The sequence below is a fragment of the Coturnix japonica genome, chromosome 26 (genome assembly GCF_001577835.2).
Source record: "Coturnix japonica isolate 7356 chromosome 26, Coturnix japonica 2.1, whole genome shotgun sequence".
NCBI classification, from domain to species: Eukaryota; Metazoa; Chordata; class Aves; order Galliformes; family Phasianidae; genus Coturnix; species Coturnix japonica.
In genome coordinates, this window is record NC_029541.1 from 1,254,773 (window position 1) to 1,275,663 (window position 20,891).

Consider the following 20,891-nt stretch of genomic DNA (forward strand, 5'->3'; position numbering starts at 1 on the left):
ATCCAGAAATCAAAATGGGTACCTGAACCTCATCCTTTGGAATACAAATGCAACATCCATCCACAACGATCACCCTTCCACTGTTTTGTACCTGTGTCATAAGGAGCAAACCCTTATGTGGCAACACAAAAAACAGTTATCAGCTTCAGCTGCTGAGCTCTGCATATGGCCCCACGTGAAACTTTCCATTGAAAAATGAATTATTGTTACAGCTGCACATTACCCATATCTAACTCAAACCCTTACATTCAGCATCCAGTTCAGTCGAGAAAACAGGTACATCCTCCACTCTGACTTGATACAAGCCTGCATCTTCTGGATGCACATCGTTGACAATGAAATAATACTTTTTTCCAATTTGTCTAACGTAATACTTTCTGTATTCATCCCCTGTTCCATAACGGACCTTCTCACCATCCTAGGAAGAGAAACAAAGTCGCAGCATACAATTAGCAGAAGGCATTTAAAATAAAAAAATCAGGGTAAATTTTTTGGTATTAATGCCTTCTTGATACAATGAGAAACAAGAGAGAAGTCTATTACAACTTGCAGTGGACAGCACCCACTGTTTATATGAAACACAGGCAATTCTATGCGCAATAATTCCTGTACAGAATAGAGTGCTGGACTCTCACATTAGATCATGTAAGGTTTTGAAGCTTAACTAATATACAGTTGCTGAAACTTCAATGATTTAGTATCTCCAAAAACAGATAAACAGGCAAGTTTGCCACTCTCCCCCATCCGTGATACATTTGAGTTCCCTTGCCATTGCTGAGACTGCACAGATTGAAGTTTGGAAGTCCTTACTCTGACCTCCTGTTTAATAAATTCCATTTTGCCCTGTACTAAAGCTACTAATGACAGTTCTACTGAAATATCCCCTCCAGAAAAACATCCACAATGCCAATCATATGGGCATCACAGCAGAGTAACTACAGAACCCTATGGGATGTTTTCCTTCCTTGATACCTTCTTTCAGAAATTGAATTTGAATGGCATATAACACTCAAGTGAATTAAATCTGTCTTTTCTATAGACCACAGAATTTCTGCATCCTGAAAGCCACAATGAGAACTTCCTCTTACCCAAAGAGCTCTTCAAGTCAACAAGATGTCAGTAACTGACTGAAATCTTTTTGCCATACTTGGATCAATAAATCCTAAGTGATATTCACCACCAAAGATGATCTGGACCACCAAGCCAACACTTTTTACCTAGTGGGCAAGGACTCTGTGATGGACAGACTTCCTTAAGATGCTTACTTGCTCCCAGATGCTGCCCAGTTGATAAAGTATTTCATGCAGACAACTACAGTGACTGTAGAACTGGCCAACTCATCTCACCCCTCCTACCTTAAGCAGATAAATGTTGCTGCTAGCGCTTTTCAGGTCCATCTCCAGACTAAATGAAGCAGTTCCATCCTTGTTGACCTTAATGTGTTCCATGTTTCTGACACTGTGAATTAACTGCAAAAAGAAAATAATATTTAATAAAAGAGAAGGCTACCATGATAGAAGTTCTTAAGCTGTTGAACTGTGAAATCTACCTTCCATCTGCATAGAAAAGGGCTACCTCTTGTATACAGTGTATACACATATATTGTATGTGTATAGAAGAAGCATCTGTAAGTTTCCTGAGTTACCTCCTGTGGGCAAATTATATTTCATATGTGATGTACTGGTCATTCATACACCACACAACCTCTTCCTGCCCAGGTTTCTATGTGACTTGTATGCGCATATAAATGCTTCAATTTGATGTTCAAATTAGCTAAATTGTCTAATCGATTGTCTCTGATGATATGTGACTTAATAAACAGACTATTCTAAGTTTAGGATCTCCTGAAATTTGTGGAGTCAACTTTAGTAGCTTTTTCGTCCACGTCAAGCATAGAAACAGGACTTCAAAACATCACCGTAAATCATTCCTTGCCATACAATACAATTTTCACCTTCAAAGCACTTCAGGAAGGTTTAAGTCTGTTCTCAGAAGCTGCTGAGTAACTGCAGGACTTGGCAGCTTGTTTAAAACTCAGTGCTTTCAGTGCTTCAGAGTTTATCCTACCTTTGCTTGTTCACTCTCCGTATCCTTTTTCAACTCCTGAAGCGCTCTCAGCATGCCACGGAAGTCAGAAATTCCATATTTAATACAGATTTTCTCATAATCTTTCCTATCTGCATGCAGTAACAGCTGGAAGATTGTTTCTTTGTCCACTGTTTTTTGTTTTTGTAGTGGAGCCCTTAGAAGCAAGAAGAAAAATAAAAATCAAGAAACACTGACAGAACACAAGGTGTCTTATTTCTCTCTGCTTTGTCCTCTTTTCATCTTTCTTTGTAATTTCTGTAGTTTACTCATCCCTGCACATGTAGAAAAGTAAAAACAGGACCCTGCTGGGAGTCTTCCGGCCTCACAGACAGTGGTAAATTGTTCTATCATATCTCCCCATATAGTGAACAACTTCAAAAACAAGAAGAGTTGACTTGAAGGTTTAAGAAGTCATCATGTCAAGAAGCATCTGGTCTTCGTAATGTGGAGACTTACCGCTTCTTCAGTGTTTTCTTGAGGTCCTGAAGATTCTTTTTCAAATCTATTACAGAGGACAAAAAGGAAAAGGAATCATTAATTCTGACAGCTCAAATCAATATTTTAAGAAGTTATTTTACCCAAAGTACCAAGCAGACAGTATGCACAGAACCCTAGAAATTTATAACCTTTTTCTTACGCCATTCTTTGCAAATCTGGGGTAAATTTCAAGGCCATAAAAGAGAAACTCATAAATTATATTGCTGGTTTTTTTTTTCTCTATTCAGAACGGAGACAATTTTTTCACCTTTCTTTTGTTTCTGCTGGAATATATAAAGAATTAATCTTTCTAGCCCCTGTTAAATAGTAGGAGGCAAGTAAGAGCTGGCAATACCCTCCTGTTCCTTCCTCAAAGGTCTCTGGTATTTTCTACATTAACAATGCAATGTCTCACTTTGCGTTTGCTCCTCCCCACCTTCTGTGCTGATTTGTCTCCTTCACACTATCCAAGTAATGTAATGTGCTAGACTTATTCAGTATGCCAAAAATATTTATCTAACTCACCTTCAGCAGGATGACCAGTAACATAGTTTGCTTTCCTCTTAAAGCCAACTGGTAGTTTAGAAGAGAAAAGAAAAACAAGAAAAACAATCAGTAAGATGAACATGATAAGATACTATATATCAGCAAGTAAAGGTTATATAGTTCATAGACATCTGTCATTAATATAAAAGGAAAATCAATTCTAGCTTGGATTTCCTTGCCAACTTGATGCTGACTCCTAGTAACATACATCCTTAACACCATATTTCTATTGTGATGCTTCTGTGCTCATTAGATACTCCAGGCAGTGGAGGAGTCTGTCTCTACCCTATAAAACTTGTATTTTAAGTAATGTTGGGAAATAGTAATATCCTTTTTTTTTAATTTAAAGAGAGCCAGGGTGTAAGGATTATCAGGCACAATGCAGGTAACTGCTTTCTAAGCTTATTTTATAGGCAGGCAGGTGAAGCAGACACTTCCAAAGTAGTCCAAACCTTCAGCTCAGGAAGATTCCCAGAACAGTTCAGCTCTGTTTTACCCATGAAGAACACATTTCTCTCCACTGACTATAAAGGGGAACAGGGGGCTAAGTCAGGTGGAGACGTTTGAAGAGAAATTAGATGGATCCCTCCAAAAACACTGCCTGAGTTGCCAAGCATCATAAAGGATCAAGTCAATTCAGCACTAAGTCAAGAGCTTCTGAGCATGATCCAGTGCAATGATCACAATATCCAGTTTCTGTCTTTTCTTAAAAGTTCATGTCATCATGGAGCACCAAATTGGGGGGTGTTGCAGATGAACTCCAGTCTTCAGCGAGAAGAAAGTAGCTCTCTATACTGAAAATACTTAGACAATGGTCTGGGCACCTGCATGCAGAGGACAGCAAAGCCCAACATTTGGGACCACAGGATGACAGAAATTGTCAGTCCTACCTTGTATGATCCTGAGGCCAGCAGCACATGAAGCTTCCCCATATTCATTTACAGCAATGCAACGGTACAAATCGGAGTCACCTGCATTGATTTTATTTATCTTAAAAAGAAGAACATAGTAAGAACTCACAGTCACGTACTGTGGTTCAGTTACACAAATTCTAACAAAACATTACTTGCTGGAATTCCAGATCTTCTGTTCCTACAATTACTCTGCTGAACTTTCATACTGTTTCAGACCTGGTGACATCTTGCTCAACTTTTCTTTGTGAAACATTTGGACCATTTTCCTCTCATATTTTAAGAGAAGAAACCCCCATCATGAAATCATCTTTAATCTTTAGAATATGCATCTATCTTGACCTTCAGAGATCCTCTTCCTATTTCATCTTGACTATCTTTATGTGGATGGAGTGATAAAATTCAGTTTTATGCTTTTCTAGTACTTGGTTACCTGCACAATTCTAGATGCTGATGCTCTCTACCCTGTTGCCCACTGCACATTTATACATTTAACTGCACTCTTTGTTCTGCATGTCCTCTCTGCAGTATTTGATGTTTACCTGCAGAATGTGTTCACTTGTAGCTGGACTGTAGAACATTAGATATTTGGCAGGATCATTCATTTCTCCTTTTGCACGTTTCCATTTCACCTCAGGGGCGGGGACACCCTTGACCGCAGCTCTGAATATGGCACTTTTACCTTTCAAAAGAGGCAAGAAATTAGTTTTTGAAAATGAAGATCTCATGACAGGATCCCTGTGTCATCAACAGAGCATTCTTCAGAGTAAGCCACCACTGCTGTACCTTAACTGTAAAGAACAAATGGGAGGACCCATGCAGGCCAGGGTGTTTCCTCATGTGCTCTGTACATGTAATCTTTTTGCAATGCCTTTCTAATCTGCTGGCCTGGCACTCCCTTCCACTCCAAACACAACAGGCTCTGCTACTGGAGGATGCAGGGAAGGGAGAAGAGGATGGGGTTTGCCTTTGAGCTCCTCCTTTCACCTCTGCTCCTCTAACAACCTGAGTATACTGCATCTGACCACTGAAATCCAACAACAGCATTTCCACTGTGTAGTGCAAATGCTTTATTTTTTTTTTTTCTGATGAGCTTCAAAATCATCAGAATATAATACAACAACAAATCAGAGAAGTGACTCATGAGTAGGTAAGTGGGAGTGCCACACTGGAATAATAATGGAGATTAGTGGATGTAACTCATGGAGGAAACGATTACTATCTTTCCTTTGTAATAACTTTGGTCTTCAGATGACCAACAATGTAAAAACATCTCCCCAGAAAGTCTTGCAATATTTCCCACACCCTTCTAAATAGTCACCATCAAAACCCAGCAGGTAAGGTATGGTGCAGCAAGCTCTGTTGGCCATGGAGCCAACAGATTCTTACCAAAAGGCATTTCTTTCAAACATCTTTTGAGACTGCAGTACCAGAACTATTATTCAAGGCTGATTCCAACTGATTACACTTCTGTCAAATTCTAACAGCTAGGAGTACCTGTTAACAGATATGCTGAATGAAATGAAGCAATGATGATATAATTAAAGGTACTCACAGTGCATCTGCATAAACAGTGAATTCTGTTTACACAATGTCTAGCCTTAACGCCTTAGTACTTTGTATTCAAGCTATGCACATCCTATATTACATGAAGTAACAAAAAATTTAGACAGGATGATGCAGCACTGCCTTGCTTCATGTATGAAACTTGCTGGTAGAAGGAAGGATGCACCACTAGAGGCCACTGCACTCCTTCATAAAATATCAGGGGAGCCATGAGGACTGATACAAAGGCAGAAGAAATCCAGGGTGCTAGAAGCTGTTTGGTCTGCTGACTCAAGAGTTGAGACATAGAACCAAGCCTGCAGTTCTGCAGCTTTGACTGGTGGTTTGGGTTTCTTTCATTTATTTCTTTTAAAGAATCTCACCTTCCTGCAATGTTAGACTGACAGGTTTCCGCTCAAAGTCAGGTGTGCTGCATCCTTTAGGAACCTTATCCACGAACTGGGTAATGTGAACTCCTCGGATGGAAGATTTCTTGAGAGGTTTCACTAGAAAGACAAGGAAAAACATGTTCTGTTAAGGTAATACGTTACTGCCTTAGAAATAATCTCATGATCCATATCACCTCCTTGTAGAACAGAACTGCTTCTGTTCAGCCTCCCATGAGACAGAAAGGACTTCTCCGTTCTTATACTACAGGCTGGATTACTGCCTGTGACTTTGTGCTGACTTATTGCAAAGCTATGACCAAAGTGGGAAGATCAAGATAGCAATCCAGAGGCATAACAGCTTACACCCCTAGAAATGCTTTGGATAGAGAAGGCTTTACATCAATAAAATTTCAAAATCTGTCATAAGGAAAACACTACTGCAAAGGTCAGCACAACCCAACAAGCCAATTGGCAATCTCTCTCCTTGCGATGGTGAGGTAAACTCCTAATTGCCAAATAACACCAAGAACAAGTTGGGCTTATTGTCAGGTGTAGTCCACACAGGTTTCACAGCTTTGACTGCTTTCTCACCTCCTGGACGGGTTGTCATGATGCTTTGCTTGGCTGCTTGTGGTCAGTACAAATAGACTACAGATCCTCCTGTGAAGAAAAAGCATTTCATTACTATCAACTCACAAGGGAAATGAAAGACCTCAATACTGTTTGCTTTTCTGATGCAGTTTTTCCTTCCTCACTTGCTACATCCCAGCTGAGAAAGGCCTGCCAGGCAACACAGCTCTGCTGCTCCTTTCCAAAGCACATAACAACAACTCCGAACCACCAACACAAGACAAAACAAGTAGGAAAATGCCTAGAGGACCTAAATGGTAAACAAACACATTTAACAGCATCCTTCAGATACATCATTCGTTTCCATGTCATCTGGCTTCCCTCCACAACCTCCTCTCATGTTTCAAGCAAATATTACACCACATGGCACTCACATGGTGAGTTCTGATGGATGGTAAGAGCAGTTGCTGAGAAGAAAGCTACAGAGATGGATGCCTGAACTGCGGCACGAAGCAGAAACACATCCTGACCTAAATTAGCTTGTCTAAATTAGCAACAAGGCTCAGTGCAGACCATAAGCTAGTACTTACTCTAGAAGGAAATGGCAAAGTGTAGATTTGGCATTAACTAGTTATTGTCTCTTGTGTGACCCTCTGCTGAAGGTTCTTCTTTCTCTGTATTTAATAAAGCGGTCAACGTGTAAAGTAACATGCAAGCAAACTGCACAAGCAGATTCCTTGTCATATGAGAGAGATATGGGCAGAAACTATAGAGTTACTGAAGCTCTGAAAGAGCAATTAGATTAAATTCCCATATGGGATTAAATGCTGTCTCTATTTACCCTCTGCACTCCTTCACTCAACACAGGAGTCACACAAGAACACACAACTCTTCACAGTTTGAAAAGGCAGATGGAGGCAGATAGGTTTGGTCAGCACACCTACAACATTATTTCTGCTCCCTGACTGCAGATAGACCAAAGGCAGTGGAACTCAGTATTCGGGGGGTCAAATTCTGAACCAAAATGATGAACATTGTTTTCCTCAGAAGTTGGAGATAAGAATACAGACATCTCTCCACTGGCTCGAATGTTATCCTCAGCCTAACCCTCATTTTAGGTCTCTACACATTACACTAAGTCATAACAACGACAGGATCAACAATGACTCCTTGGAAAATCATTGTTTGCCTCTCTAACTTTAGTGGAGATGCATGTAAAACAATAGGAATGGAAAGTGATACATGAGACTGTGAATGACAGCCGGCTCCTCTCTTTCCACCTCAGCTCCAGTCTGGTGTGGGTGTTACATATCCGTATTCTAGCTTGCCTGCATTGATATTTTGGCATTATCATGTATCTACTGTTAAAAAGAAAAAGCCTCTGGTGTTTTAAGAATTGCAATTGAAGGGAATGAAAAGCTTGTGGGAAGGAAAAATGGAAAACAGACACATCAGAAGATGTTCCAGGTTGCAGCATGCAGGGCACTACACAGCAGAGCCCTTCAGGGATTCTCCATCACTGCCTCCTGATGGTCTTCATTTGCCGTCCAAGGCACTGAGCCGTATTAATAGCAAACACCATAATCCTCCATGGCCTCTTGCAGTCCTGCATCTTCACATTAACATGTCACCACTCCACAAGCTGAAATGTCCAACTCTAAACAAACGTGATTGCTTGTCGTTAACTTGCAAGAGTGTGCCCCTAAGCTCTCTTTGTGTTTGGCTCACATTTACCCTTCACTTCTCAAGACTTCTTCCCCCCACATCAGGTGGTTCCAACAAGCATCTATATTGAAACACGAACACGGTCCTCAGGTCCAAAGTCACTGAGAAACTTTATGTGTAAATTGGTGAGTTTAATGGACCGTAAATATTACAGAAATTCACATGGATTAAAGATAAGCTGCTGTGAGTCCTCACACTCCTGTGAATTCTTGTCTTCTGGAGAGTGAGAGAGAAGCATCTTAATACCACACATTGACTGCACAGTTAAAATAACAGCGCTGGAATATGCAAGAGAACATTCCTTCAGTGTAATTAATCCAACTACATCACATTTTCTCATGTCTTCCGTGTTAAAACGTGCATTTGAAAATACCACATCAGCTGGCACAGAAACTTTCAGGACGTGTCCTGCTTATTTCTAACATTCTGGCTCCCTTATTACATGGATAAACTTGTTCTACCTTCACTTAAGTTCAGGCCTGGTGTACAGAAATCACACAAGTTTTAAAAGAAATGAAGGACAGCAAAAGCCTTCCAAAAACTGCCACGCTGGTATTTGTATCTCCGCTCACAGCTGCCTGCACTACAGCTCTCCAAACTAATACGATCACTGATGTTGCTATTTACTCAAAACAGGCAGTCAAATACTTCCAAAGGGCAACCTACCCCCCCCCCCTGTACAGAACACTGCTCAGCACCAGTCCTGGCATAGCAGGGCTAACACTGGAAGTAGCTCAACACTCTCCATTCTTTAAGAAGTATCTCATCATCACGCGCTAGCTTCATTTAGATAGCCAAGACCTGGCTATTTGGTGCCCTTTTCAGCTGCAGAGATGTCCCCTTTGGAGACAGCAACAAAGCTTCCACTGCTCCCAATAGGGCAAGACTAAGCCCTTGACTACTGACAATATTTTTAAACCAGCAAAACAAACCAGATAGCCTGATGGGAGCTCTGCCTTTCATCCTGTCCGTCCATCAATCTCACAAGATGAGCTAGCTCAAGAACCTATTTCCTCTGCACTTGACTGGGCACTTGTGATAGGGTCATAAATCAGCTGAGTGAATAACCAAAACGTTTGGGAGTCCCAGGATTTGGCTGTTCTGGTAGTAGCACAAGTAGTTATTTATGAGCTCTAGACAGTGGAAGACACAGAAAAGAGGTAACAACTGTTGGCAGAGACTGATGAGCAAAATTAGGTAAACTCCAAGACAGGTGACAGGCAACAAGGGACTGATAGACAGGGAATGGATCCAGGGGCACAGGATGAACCGCAGACATTGGCCCAAGCACAGTACACACATGGTACAAACCCATTAAGGCAGACACTGTTATAAAAAAAATAATTAGCAGCAGACACAGCATTCTTTATTTAGAGTGTTGAGGCACTGGAACAGGCTGTATGGAGAAGCTGTGGATTCTCCATCCTTGGTGGTATTCAAAGCCAGGTTGGCTGGGGCCCTGGGCAGCCTGATCTGCCAGTTGGCAACCCTGCCCACTGCAGCAAGATTGGAAATAGGGGATCCTTAAGGTCCCATTCAACATGAGCCATTCTAAGACTGTTTCTCTTTGTAATTCATTTAAAAAACAAGAGATCCCCAACAAAGTGAGTGATCTACACACCAAACTGTTACATTGTCAGTCTCAAATTCCAGAATAGAATCCAGATAGTCATTGAGAAGTAGGATCTCCCACTTAAAGCTTCTTTCAGCTTTGTATTGTTTGTTAACTTTGGGCACTATTTTCAACTCCTATTTCAGAAGATTTCTGAAGAAAAATCTCATACTTTGTTAAAACCACAAAATTGAAGGCCAGCAACTGCAGAAATTTCTGAGCAGGTCACAAGTTCTCCAGTGATGAATGGAGGCCTTGTGTAGAGTGAGGAGCAATGCCCATGGATCAGATGCTGTGTGACTTATTCCTCCAGTAAATCTATATTTGACTTCATCTTCTCTTCTGCCTCAGGGATTACCAATATAACGTGATGGCTCACACTGCCCACAATTTACATAGACCAGATACCCTACAGCTGTGTACTTGTAAAAGAGCATTGGTACAAAGTCACCAAAAACTCATGCATCATCTGTATTACCTGCATGAATTAAAACAATGATGCCCTAAGAGCTGTGAACAGGACACTGAGGTTATGTCAGTCGTGTGAAGCCAGCATGGGATGACAACTCAAGCACAAGTCAGTCTGTTCCTTCCAATATTCACAATACATCCATACATTATTTCATAACAGACATGCATTTTCACAGAGTCAATAAATTTACAACCAGAATTGCAGAGCAAATTCCCTTTTACTAAACATCCAGAAGAAAAGGCAATTTTTCTCCTGCTTGCCACCACAACAAATAATTTCTCCAAGATGAGAAACCATGGCACATCTACATTACATGGTGCTTCATGGGACAATTAGAGCAGAACTCCAACAACCTGCCATCTTACCAGGCAGTAAGTGTACGCTGTAGGACAATGCAGTTCCCAGAACATTTACAATTTTCAGACAACAGCAGCACAGAGCAGGGCCAACCACAGCAGCATCTCATTCTACCAGCTCTGTATCACTCCCGCCATGTATCTCAGAGGTGGCAAGACCAAAGTCACTACCTTACAGGTTGAGCTTCTGAGCTGATCCTGCTTTAATTCAATTCTGCACTTCCCAGGACCACAGTTGTTGGTTCGTTGCCTCAGACCACAGAGCTCTTCATAGCAGTTCAAGTGATCTCCTGGTCACAGATATTAGCAATCTGTATGGAAGAAGCCACATCCCTTATTAGTCTGTTCTAAACATCACTAAGAAATACCAAAAGAAATTACACATTCTTGTTCCTTTCTCACCCTTTTGCTCTCCTGTAAGCCAAGCCTGCAATCAGTAGCAGCCTCACCAGGATGTCTCTATGGGGCGCTGTCTGTGGTTATAGGATTATACACCCTTCATTCCCAATACAGCATGGGAAGCATGCTTGAAACCAGTGCCTTTGGCAAGCCTCGAATACGGCAACTAGCCAGCATGGTCAGATGCGACCATCAGTCAAGGCAATGCTGGATTTCCAAGTGCCACTTGGGTCAAGACTTTGTGTCTCAAGGCGCAAATATTTGTGGGGATCCATAGTTTGTTTAAGGAAGGGACAAGGCGTACATCCAAGTTTTGTAGGACACACCAGTAGACTGGTTCTCAGGGGTCACAAATCCTTAGGAAAGCTCATAATTCCCTGGGAGAGAAATAGTGGATTCTGGCATCTGGTAATTGGGCAACCAAGTCTGGGTTTGGTCTTCATAGTAGAATAACACAGTCCCGGCAATTGAGAGGCCTAAAGGAGACGGTTCCTTCTGCAACAGTTTCACCTCTATAAGCAAAGCAGACACTTCTCTTTGCAGCTTTGACTTCCAGTGCAGCCACAGTCTGATCCCCATTCCCATAAGCAGCAACAAGGCCACTTATTCCTACATGCATGGCAATTACCATGGCAAGCAAACAGCACCCCAAAACCTTCTGCTTCCAATATACCCTTGCAAAATGAGAACCTTCTTTCCTCCACCAGAAAGCAAAGCCTCCCCCACATAGCTAGCTGTGTCTGGAGAGTTGGCCAGTCTGTGACTGAAATCCGTCCCAGCAGCACAACACAAGACCAGAGCTGCTCAGTCTGGGGTTCCCTTTTCATTCACTCCTGCCTGAGCACACAATCTTTCTTTGCACTGTGTGCCGTGTATTACTTTAAACTCCTAACATGCATAACATTAAAACCTCATGCTCAACTCTGAGATGAAGGGCTAGCTCCAGCAGTTAGCAATGGAAGTATTTTTCATCATGATGTCTATGATTTGCATACTGCAAACCTACAAGATCCAAAAGGTTTTCCTTTGATGTCTTACCGGATTAGAGTTCTAAAATCCAGTTAATGGGGGGTGAACACAGAGCAGAAACCAGAGCAGACAGCAGTTCCCAGCAGTGTTCTAATGGATTTCCTAAAGCCCCTTCCCCCACCTACTTTGACCTATGACCATCCCAAGAATCCTTCCTTTAACACTCATCTCAATGGCACTGAGCAGATGCATCACTTGGTTGATCAGACGCTGCAGACTGAGCATTAAGCAACATTAATAAAACCAATCACTACACAAGTGTCTAAAGACAGTAGCTCTTCATGTAAACTATGGAAACTCTCCTGGAATAAGCATATATTGCTTTTTACTGAAACCCAAATGCATCTCCTATCAACTTCAGCAGGAGCCTTCTGCTTGCAGATTGAGCCCAGGAGTGCCCCAAAGCCACCCAGAGCCCCAGGCCTGGTTGCAGCTCTCCATCCCATGAACACTGCTTTCCCAGTGATTTGTTCCATACTGAACACTGTGCTGCCCAGGGCATTTAGCAGCAAGTTACCTTTAGCTCCTGGAGTCTGCTGGTACCACTAGCTAGATAGCTGGCTCTAGCAATGAGCAGAAGGGTCACAGCTTTGCCTGCTTCTTTAGACCTAGACATTACGTTATGGAGCTTCACCTTACTTCCAGTCCCGGTTTACATAAGTTTTATTGGGTGGGGGGAGGGAAGGGAGACCTCTCCTACAGACAGACTGATAACTTAAAACCATCTGTGACTGAGCAAACCCCTCCAAGAGGCTGACCTTCTTCCATTTCACAGCTTGTTTTCAACCCGCCCACCCAAAAGTCCTGTTAACCCCTGAGTGCCAGCAGTGAATCTACTGCATCCTGCTGAAAACCTGCAACACTCAGCAGCTCTCACTGCCTGCAATGCAAACAGGATGTATGTTCAATGGAAGCAAGCTTGTTCCACTAACACAGGGCAGCAAAGAAGCATCAAAGAGACAATAGCTGCAGGAGAGATATTCCAGGACTGAATTTTAAAGGATATTAGAAGCACAATCCTTCCAATTTTCTGTTTTTCCTTTAATTCCTGTCCTCTCCAGCATATCAGTATGAAATCTACCAATTCTGAGTGGTGATTGCTGAAATAACTCTTCCTAGAGACTATTGGCACCCGCTGCACAGCTCAGGCAGAGCAAGAAGTGAAGAAACCAAGACCTGGTGGGTCCAAAAAGCTGGCTATGTTGTCCCATACACCAATGTTCAGACAGGGTTGAAAGCCAGTCTCATGCTACAGCCAGGCCACAGTGCTCCTCTGCAGCACAGGTAGTTGGTCCCTCTACTGAAAGTCAGGGAGGTGACAGGGAGGCCTTAGGACAGAAATATTTACAGATAAGCAATGAGTCAAGATATGCGACATTCAGAAGTCAGGTTCAAATTCTACTTTGACATGATAGCAGTAAGAAAAAGTCGTATTCATTTAATGGAAAATGGAGTAAAGGTCTAAATTCAGTGAAGGCAACTCACTACCTGCAGCCCTATACAACATTCAGTCAAGTGATTCTGACAGTACTGCTCCTGCTGGTCACATACACATCAAGTTTAGGACATCCTTTCTGTCAGATGAGGCCAGGACCAGGTGGCTCAGGAAACAGCATTTATTTATTTTTTACAATCCTGCATCAGGTGCATGAGTGCCTTCTGGATTCATAATATTTGCTCTCAAATAACCAAGTATCGAAAGCCTCAGTGGGAGTTGTCCACATCCAGATGCCGCAAGGGATTCAACTTATATGGCTTTCCCCCCCCACAGTCTTCAAACTAGAACATTAAATACCCCTCTTCTCATTTGTTCACCCAACCTACCAATGGCCACAGGTTAAAAAAAAGCTCAGTCTTCACACTACAAGCTATTTAATATACTGTACCCTCACCTGCAAGCAAGTCTGCTAATGAAACAGATGATACAGAAACTCTCTGCAAAACTCTGTGAGGCTGCAGCACATGCAGCCTTCTCACTTTCTTTGCAGGATGCACAAGCAAACATTTCAACACATATACATAATGTTTCAACATAACATACATCTCAGCATTGTTCCTGTAGTGCTCTGCCTGATCTTTGCCTGCAGAAGTCAAGGCTGAGCACCCACAGAAGTGACAGGGATTCCCACTGCAGCCCTATTCTTTCTGAAGATTGTCCCTCTGTCAAATCCTCTCCTTATCCAGAAGGAAAAGATCAGAACAAAATAAGTCTTACCCAGAGCTAAAAAATCATGTCAGCATCCAACAGAGAAGTAATCCAAATAGAATTGACCATGATGGAAGGAGAGACTGTTTCTCTCCCCTTTAACCTCTGCTTGCCCCAGGAACTGCAGTGTTACAAAGGGCTCACAGCTCCCCTTCATGTGGGCACAAACCAAACGGGGTCTGCCTCTTGCACTGATTCCCCCCCTCCTGAAGGCAATCTCAAGGAGCTCCAACAAGCCTTTAGCTCACAGCAAATCCAGCTATGCACATGAAACAGGTACACAGCCCTCACCTGCACACGTCTTCCAAAAGGTCCCTTTCTTTCAGTGTGCTGCTGAAGCTGCAGCTCCTGTGTCCCTCCTGCAGTCAACTATAGGATCAGCACTGGGTCCCTGGGATCCTCCTCAGCTGCTGGCTGTCTCGCCTTCTGCCTCTCTCCCTCTCACACTTGATCTCTCCCCCCTCTGGTAGGTGCAGGCTGTCACAGGGCTGTTATCCTGCCAGACATCCAGATCATTTTTTTTTTAATGGGAACCCGAGGCACCAGCCTCCTATTCGTTGTTATTTCAGTCCATATTAGTAATGGTGCTGCACAAATCCAGCATTAATAAACATAATTCTGCAATATTTCACGAGTCAGCTGAAGCTGTGCATTTTCTGCAGGTTGCAATTCCTCCTCACAGCAATCCATTAAAAGCTGTCATACAACTGAACAGCCCTGAATGTTCTGAACGAAACCGCAGCTTCATTGCTTCAAAACCAATCTCAAGAATAATTAAGGTTACTAATTGATCAGATAAATTGAGATTTAGTTAAAGAGAGTGGCCAAGAACATTTAAAGTCTCTTTGAAGACTTTGAAAGGAGATGTTGGAGGTGGTGGAGTCATCGACCCTGGAGGTGTTCAAGGAGCATTTGGATATTGTATTGAGGGACACAGTCTAGTGAGAACTATTGGTGATGGGTGAATGGTTGGACTGGATGATCTTGTAGCTCTTTTTCAACATTGGTGATTCTGTGAAAGAATTCTTTAAAGTTGGTATTATAAATACAAGAGAAGGACTGAGCACAATCCCAGCACCAGCTCACCTGCTCATTATGAATTTAGGAGCTTGCAGGTGAAAAGCACAAGTGTGAGCCCCTGTGGGGTGGCTGAGAGCAGCCTCCATTACCCCTGCTGGGTGGCTGTTACCTATGTATCTGTGTATATCCCTTCACAGCAGCAGCTATCTAGGAGACATTCACTGAGGATTAGGAATCATTAGGCCAGGATGGAGTTATCATTCCGTAACTCTTTTACTTTGAAGAACTGAGGTTGGATTCTCAGTTCCCTGGCATCACAGCAGCCAGCTGAGATGAGGATCTCCTACCATTCCCTCAATAGCTTCCTGTCTGTGTGAGCAAGTGATGGCCGACAATCTGCTGATAACAGAGAGTAACAGATTTAAGATGTTAAAGTGGTAAGTAACACATCCCAAATAATCACACCAATACATCTTTATATGTATCAGGAGGCAGCAAAATGCAGGAGGTCCTGCTGCAGAAGAACTTCTGCTTCAAAAAGAAGATAAATACAGGAGATGCTAAAATCAGCCTGATAAACTTGAAAACATGTCTCACTTAACAGACTAAGAAACTTAATGGGCAGCCTTATGTAACATGCTTTACTTAGCAATCCTGACATATCCCTTTCCCATAAGCTGCTTCAGTGATTTGTAAGCCTGGGCATTCCCTTCCTTTTGACAGCCCTCATAAAGATTATTTCCTATCGCATATGTGAGAGAAGACTCCACTGGTAATCCACCAAACACTGTGTCTGAGCTGACCTGGGATGTCAGATTCCAACAGTATTTCATCCTAGATTAGCAAGTGGTAATTGGCTGTCTGAAAATTGCAGTTGTCAGGAATGAGAATTCTTTGCCAAAATAAGCTATTCAGGTTTATTTACGATGTAGACAGATTTTATTGCTCACCCACAGAGTATTACCCTAAAGCACAGCCAGCTCTGGCCCTCTGCACTCTTATGTTTGCTACTCAGTCATTTAATTGCCTGTTAGGAGCTGAACTGAGAGCATAAAGTAATAAAAGCAAGAGTAAAACACAAATGTACAACTTATGCATGAAGTCTGGGAACCTGGAACCCTCGTAAAAAAGAATACTATCCATCCTGTGCTCTTCTTAAGCTTTATGCTCAAGAAGAATGGAGTCAAGGAAGCAAACATGATCACAAAAGATAATTATACAACTATTGCATGTCCCTTTTCCACCCCTATGCCACCTGCACACGCTGGATCAATTATTGCATCTTAGGAAGCAGCAGGGAAATGTGAGCACGTGCCAAGCACTCAGCCACATAGAAGAAACTGACCAAAACCTAACCAGCAGAGAGACCAAGCTAGGCTTCTAATTCACCTCTTCCAGACTCCTTCAAATGGAATTACTATCCGCTTGTGGCTAAGGAGATCAGCAGAGCTCACCTGGCTCAGCACCACCAATAGACAGACGTGCCCTTCCAAGTTCTGATTGCTCTCTGGGTAACCTGAGCTCCCATGTGCGGGCGCAAAACAGGACAGATGACGCTAAGCAAGACAGTAAGCAACCAGTCTACAAATGTTTTCTTGGGTCCAGGCCCAAAGCAGTTCTGATACCATCTCATAACACTGCCTTGGCTCACAGCTGGGAGTTCTTACTGGCCTTGTGAGGGACCATGCTGCATCATGAATGACAAAAGCTGAGCTTTTAACCCCCAAACACCATGTGGCCACCAATTTCCTCATTTATTCTCCCATAAGACAGTGACCCAACCTGCGACAGACTGACACAGGCAGAGCCTCTGAATAGGAACTACGTTACTATACCTTGCAACCCAATTTACAGCTTGGTCCTCTGACAGCTCCAAGAGCTACTTTTTATGTATTGCCTCTGGTGTCACGTTCTCTGTATTTTCTGCTTCAAAGCACAACTGTGCCTCCAGTCAGATAGACAGGCAGACTCCTGCCCAACCGAAGGGTGGAGGGACATAGTGAGCAGGTCACTTTTCGTGGCAGATGGATGGATAGATGCATCACTGACACAGGCTGCATAATGTCAGGGGTGCTATATACCAAGGCAAGGCTAGGAGAAGGGAGGAAAGGAGGAGTGGGTGTCAGAGACAGATCCTGTGTCAGAATGGGTGACTGATGAGGGTGGGCTGTCTTCTGGGAAGGCTGGCTGGGCAGACAATACCAGTGCCAGAAGCTGAGCAGGAGGAAACAAGACCCAGACGAAGGCCTTGAGTAATCCTGCATTTAGAGGGAGCTGGTCTGCTGCCCTGGGGCAAGCTGAATGGCAAGCAAATTGTATGCAGTTTGGGCTTTACCAAGCCAATGTGTCCTTGTCAATCTTTTTGACTGACAGATTTCAGAGTCACACATGGTTCAGAGCTGTCTATGCTCATGACAGCAAACAGGCCATCCTCACAGCCATTCATGTGCTTTCTATTTCATTCAGCTTATTTTTCAGGCCATGTCCTCTCCCAGAATGACCATACAGGGGCAGAGCTGCCTATGGTGGAAGAGGGAAAAGCTCACATGTTTATAATCTGAGAGGTTTGGCCTTTATTCCTCAGTGTCATTAGAATTTTGGACTGCCCCTTGGTCCCCAGGGCCAGCTGGGTCACACTGACAGTTTCTTATTCATCACAGGGAGAAGGAATGAATAAGTAAGATGTTCCTCCTGGCTATTTCTATCACTCATTTCAAGGCAATATTCAGAAAACTGGGTCCCACCACAGTGCAGCAGGAGGCTGGGGAGGTTGCTGAGGCAGGATGGACAACCCAGCACAGAAAACAAGACGCCTATCAGCCCAGGAGGACACAGAATAATTCTAAAAAGCACAGAGCAATCTAATCAGTAATGGCTGCTGCTCACCTTCAGGACCATGAAGACATTTCTGAGCTTTGTTTTTATTGAGTACATACTCCGTTTTAAAGTACCTTTAGCTATTTTGTCCTGCACATCTACTCTACAATTTCAACTTGCCCTTCCCAAAGTGCTCACCTAGCTATTTATCACTGGCTTCCTTTGGGGTCATCTCACCATGCAGGCACATTTGTTTTCCCTGTCTTCTTTCTTTACTCACCCTGATCTACAGTCTGTATCTCCTCCGTAGGTTATGAACTTACATCTCATTGATAAGAACATTAAGATCTGCTGCCCATCTTCTCTGGAAGGGTTTTGGCCTCCTTTCTGACTCTCTAGGTATGTCTACAAAAATAGAACATACACATTGCTGACTTATGACTATATCCTTGAGAAATAAACTTCTTAAACAAGCCACAGGCGTCTGAGGTAGAGGCCAAGATACACTGGCTTTGCTACATGCCACAAAGGTCAAAAGACCCAAATTTCTGGATCAGGCAGGAGGTCAGAATGACAGAAGCCAAGGACACATAAATTTAATGACTGTCAGCTTAATTATGTCAGCTGATTCCTGAGCTCAACCAGAGGGTAAAAGGAGAGGGATGGTCCCAGTTTGCCTTTATAAGTCTCGAAGCATTGAGGACTCTTTCAGACATCAGTATTTCTAGCAGTTTTTTAACAGTTTCACAGATCCCAGGAATCCAGCCACATTGACCTGGTCAGAAGGTGGCAAGAAAGCTGTGAGAGCTCCCAAAGCAGCCAAGTCCTGCAGAGTTCTCTGTTACAGATAGGAATAAGGATTTACTGTTTTCTACACTGCATGATTCCAACCATTGTTCCTTAGAGACAAGGTTACAGCACTCATACAAGACTCAGGAATGAAGTGAACCCTTGGTGAACTGGAAAGTCACCTAACCAGGCAGCTGGGCCACTGATGATCACTGCATTACAGAGCAATCAGTGAATGAACAACAAAGCTTCCCTGAACCCCACATTGGAGCAGCTGTGGTTTATCCACTGAGTATGCTCTCCCCCTATGATGGACATTCACCCCCCTCTGATGACCTGCCCCAAACTTATAAACAGTTTCCTAGACCTGAACTCCTGACCTAACATGCGACCACTGCCTGCTTCAAGTGGCGCCTCCAAGAAGCATTTGGCCCTATAATCTCTATGACCATCCTGCATTCTGCTGCCCACACTCCTCATTTAGCCTAGGATGCAGTTAGCTTTACAATGAGCACATCACAGATGGTTTATATTCAGCGTGGTATCCTCTAAGATTTCTGTGTGTCCCATCCTACAGGGCCCCTGATCCTTTTCCTGTTTGTTCACTGTAAGCAACATGTTGTCTCTACAAATATTCAACTACATGAATCAAGTGAGCCCTGAGGAATGGCAAGGTGAGGGCTGGACAGAAGAGCCAATCACAGAGCAGACTCTGCCTTAGGTCTTTCTTCTTGTAAACATGAGGATTTTGCATTGCAGAACAGGTCAGAATTCAAGTTTGGGAAGACAAATGGACAGTGGACTTGGAAACTATTAGCTGCAGTAAATGCCAGCTGGGAGTGACTTGCTAAGCAGTTATAGAGTGATTTCTTATTCCTACTCCAGTGCATTCACCTTCAGTAACAAACTATACTGAACTCCATATGCACTGACATATCTGACTAGCAGCAGAACAATTTAAGAAGCTTTCAGTAACACAAAGCACTCATTAACAAGACAGCAGCAAAAAGAAACTGAGTGTTACTATTACCACTGCCATCAAAGCCCTTCAAACAGGAGGTGCCATCTCTTCCCTGCTAGAAATACCTTCACATCTCTTAGGTAGAAAACAAAGATTACTGTTTCATCTACACATAGATGTCAGTTCTACATCTCTCCTCTCTTCTGCCAGTCAGCAGTGATGATTCAGCCACCATTCAACACACATGTACGTGCACAGATTTGTATACATGAGTGTGTTAAGAGCATTTTATTAAGGCCTGCTGAGTGCCTAAGAAGCACAGCAGTTGTCTTAAGACTCATGACTCTGCTGACTTGTGATCAAGAATGCAGAAAGCTGTGACCCAAAGGGTATCTACTCCACCTCCTTTGGCATCCAGCTGACAATTGGGCTGACGGCAGAGCTAATGCTCCAGCATGCTGTGTCCAGCGAGCTGGATCTCCTGCTGCAGACTGTAAATTACACATAGCCAGTTTTAACACCTCTTTATATAGGTAGGCATAAAAGCTTGTGGTTCTGGTGGCTCTGTTAAGTGCTCAGTGTGTCTGTCCATCCAAACAGGTGTCAAGGATCAGGAAATAATCACCCTGGTGAGAGGAATTTTAGAAACTGAGAGGATAGGCTGCAGGGCACTTGCATGTTAAAGCTGTTCACTTGGCAATATGGAAGACGAACTGGCCCTTGGATGTTGTGATCCCATCACAGAGTTTCAGGATATGCCATAAAAAGACATCTCTGTTCCTTTGCCTTGCAGTCCATGTACTGAATAGCTCCCCTGAACCATCAATTACAACACAAAATCAGCTCTCCTAAGCAAGAGTGTCACAGCACAGCCCTGGCAAATTGCCTTTCCTCCCACTTCTCCCTCATTAAAGTCCTCCTCTCTTGCTAGATCTTTAATTAGCTTGTCATCAGCAGTTTGGCTTGGATTGAATGCTCT

The 20,891-nt window shown here is 43.0% G+C and overlaps 1 protein-coding gene across 9 annotated transcripts in view; it reads right to left on the reverse strand.

Moving 5' to 3' along the window:
* IGFN1 (immunoglobulin like and fibronectin type III domain containing 1) overlaps window positions 1-20,891 on the reverse strand; it is a 40,189-nt gene that overhangs the window by 14,549 nt on the left and 4,749 nt on the right. For 7 of the 9 annotated variants that reach the window (XM_015884863.2, XM_032449270.1, XM_015884868.2 and 4 more), the window contains exons 1-11: window positions 14,617-14,816; window positions 10,863-11,002; window positions 6,548-6,616; window positions 5,951-6,073; window positions 4,565-4,704; window positions 4,002-4,101; window positions 3,091-3,138; window positions 2,545-2,590; window positions 2,068-2,242; window positions 1,356-1,469; window positions 247-418 (exon numbers count right to left, since the gene is read on the reverse strand). In XM_015884863.2, coding sequence (XP_015740349.1) covers window positions 247-418; window positions 1,356-1,469; window positions 2,068-2,242; window positions 2,545-2,590; window positions 3,091-3,138; window positions 4,002-4,101; window positions 4,565-4,704; window positions 5,951-6,073; window positions 6,548-6,566 — 937 coding nt within the window. In that variant the 5' untranslated portion in view covers window positions 6,567-6,616; window positions 10,863-11,002; window positions 14,617-14,816. Of the gene's footprint in view, window positions 1-246; window positions 419-1,355; window positions 1,470-2,067; window positions 2,243-2,544; window positions 2,591-3,090; window positions 3,139-4,001; window positions 4,102-4,564; window positions 4,705-5,950; window positions 6,074-6,547; window positions 6,617-10,862; window positions 11,003-14,616; window positions 14,817-20,891 lie in introns of those variants that run through there. The other 2 variants (XM_032449268.1, XM_015884861.2) reach the window with 2 other exon arrangements.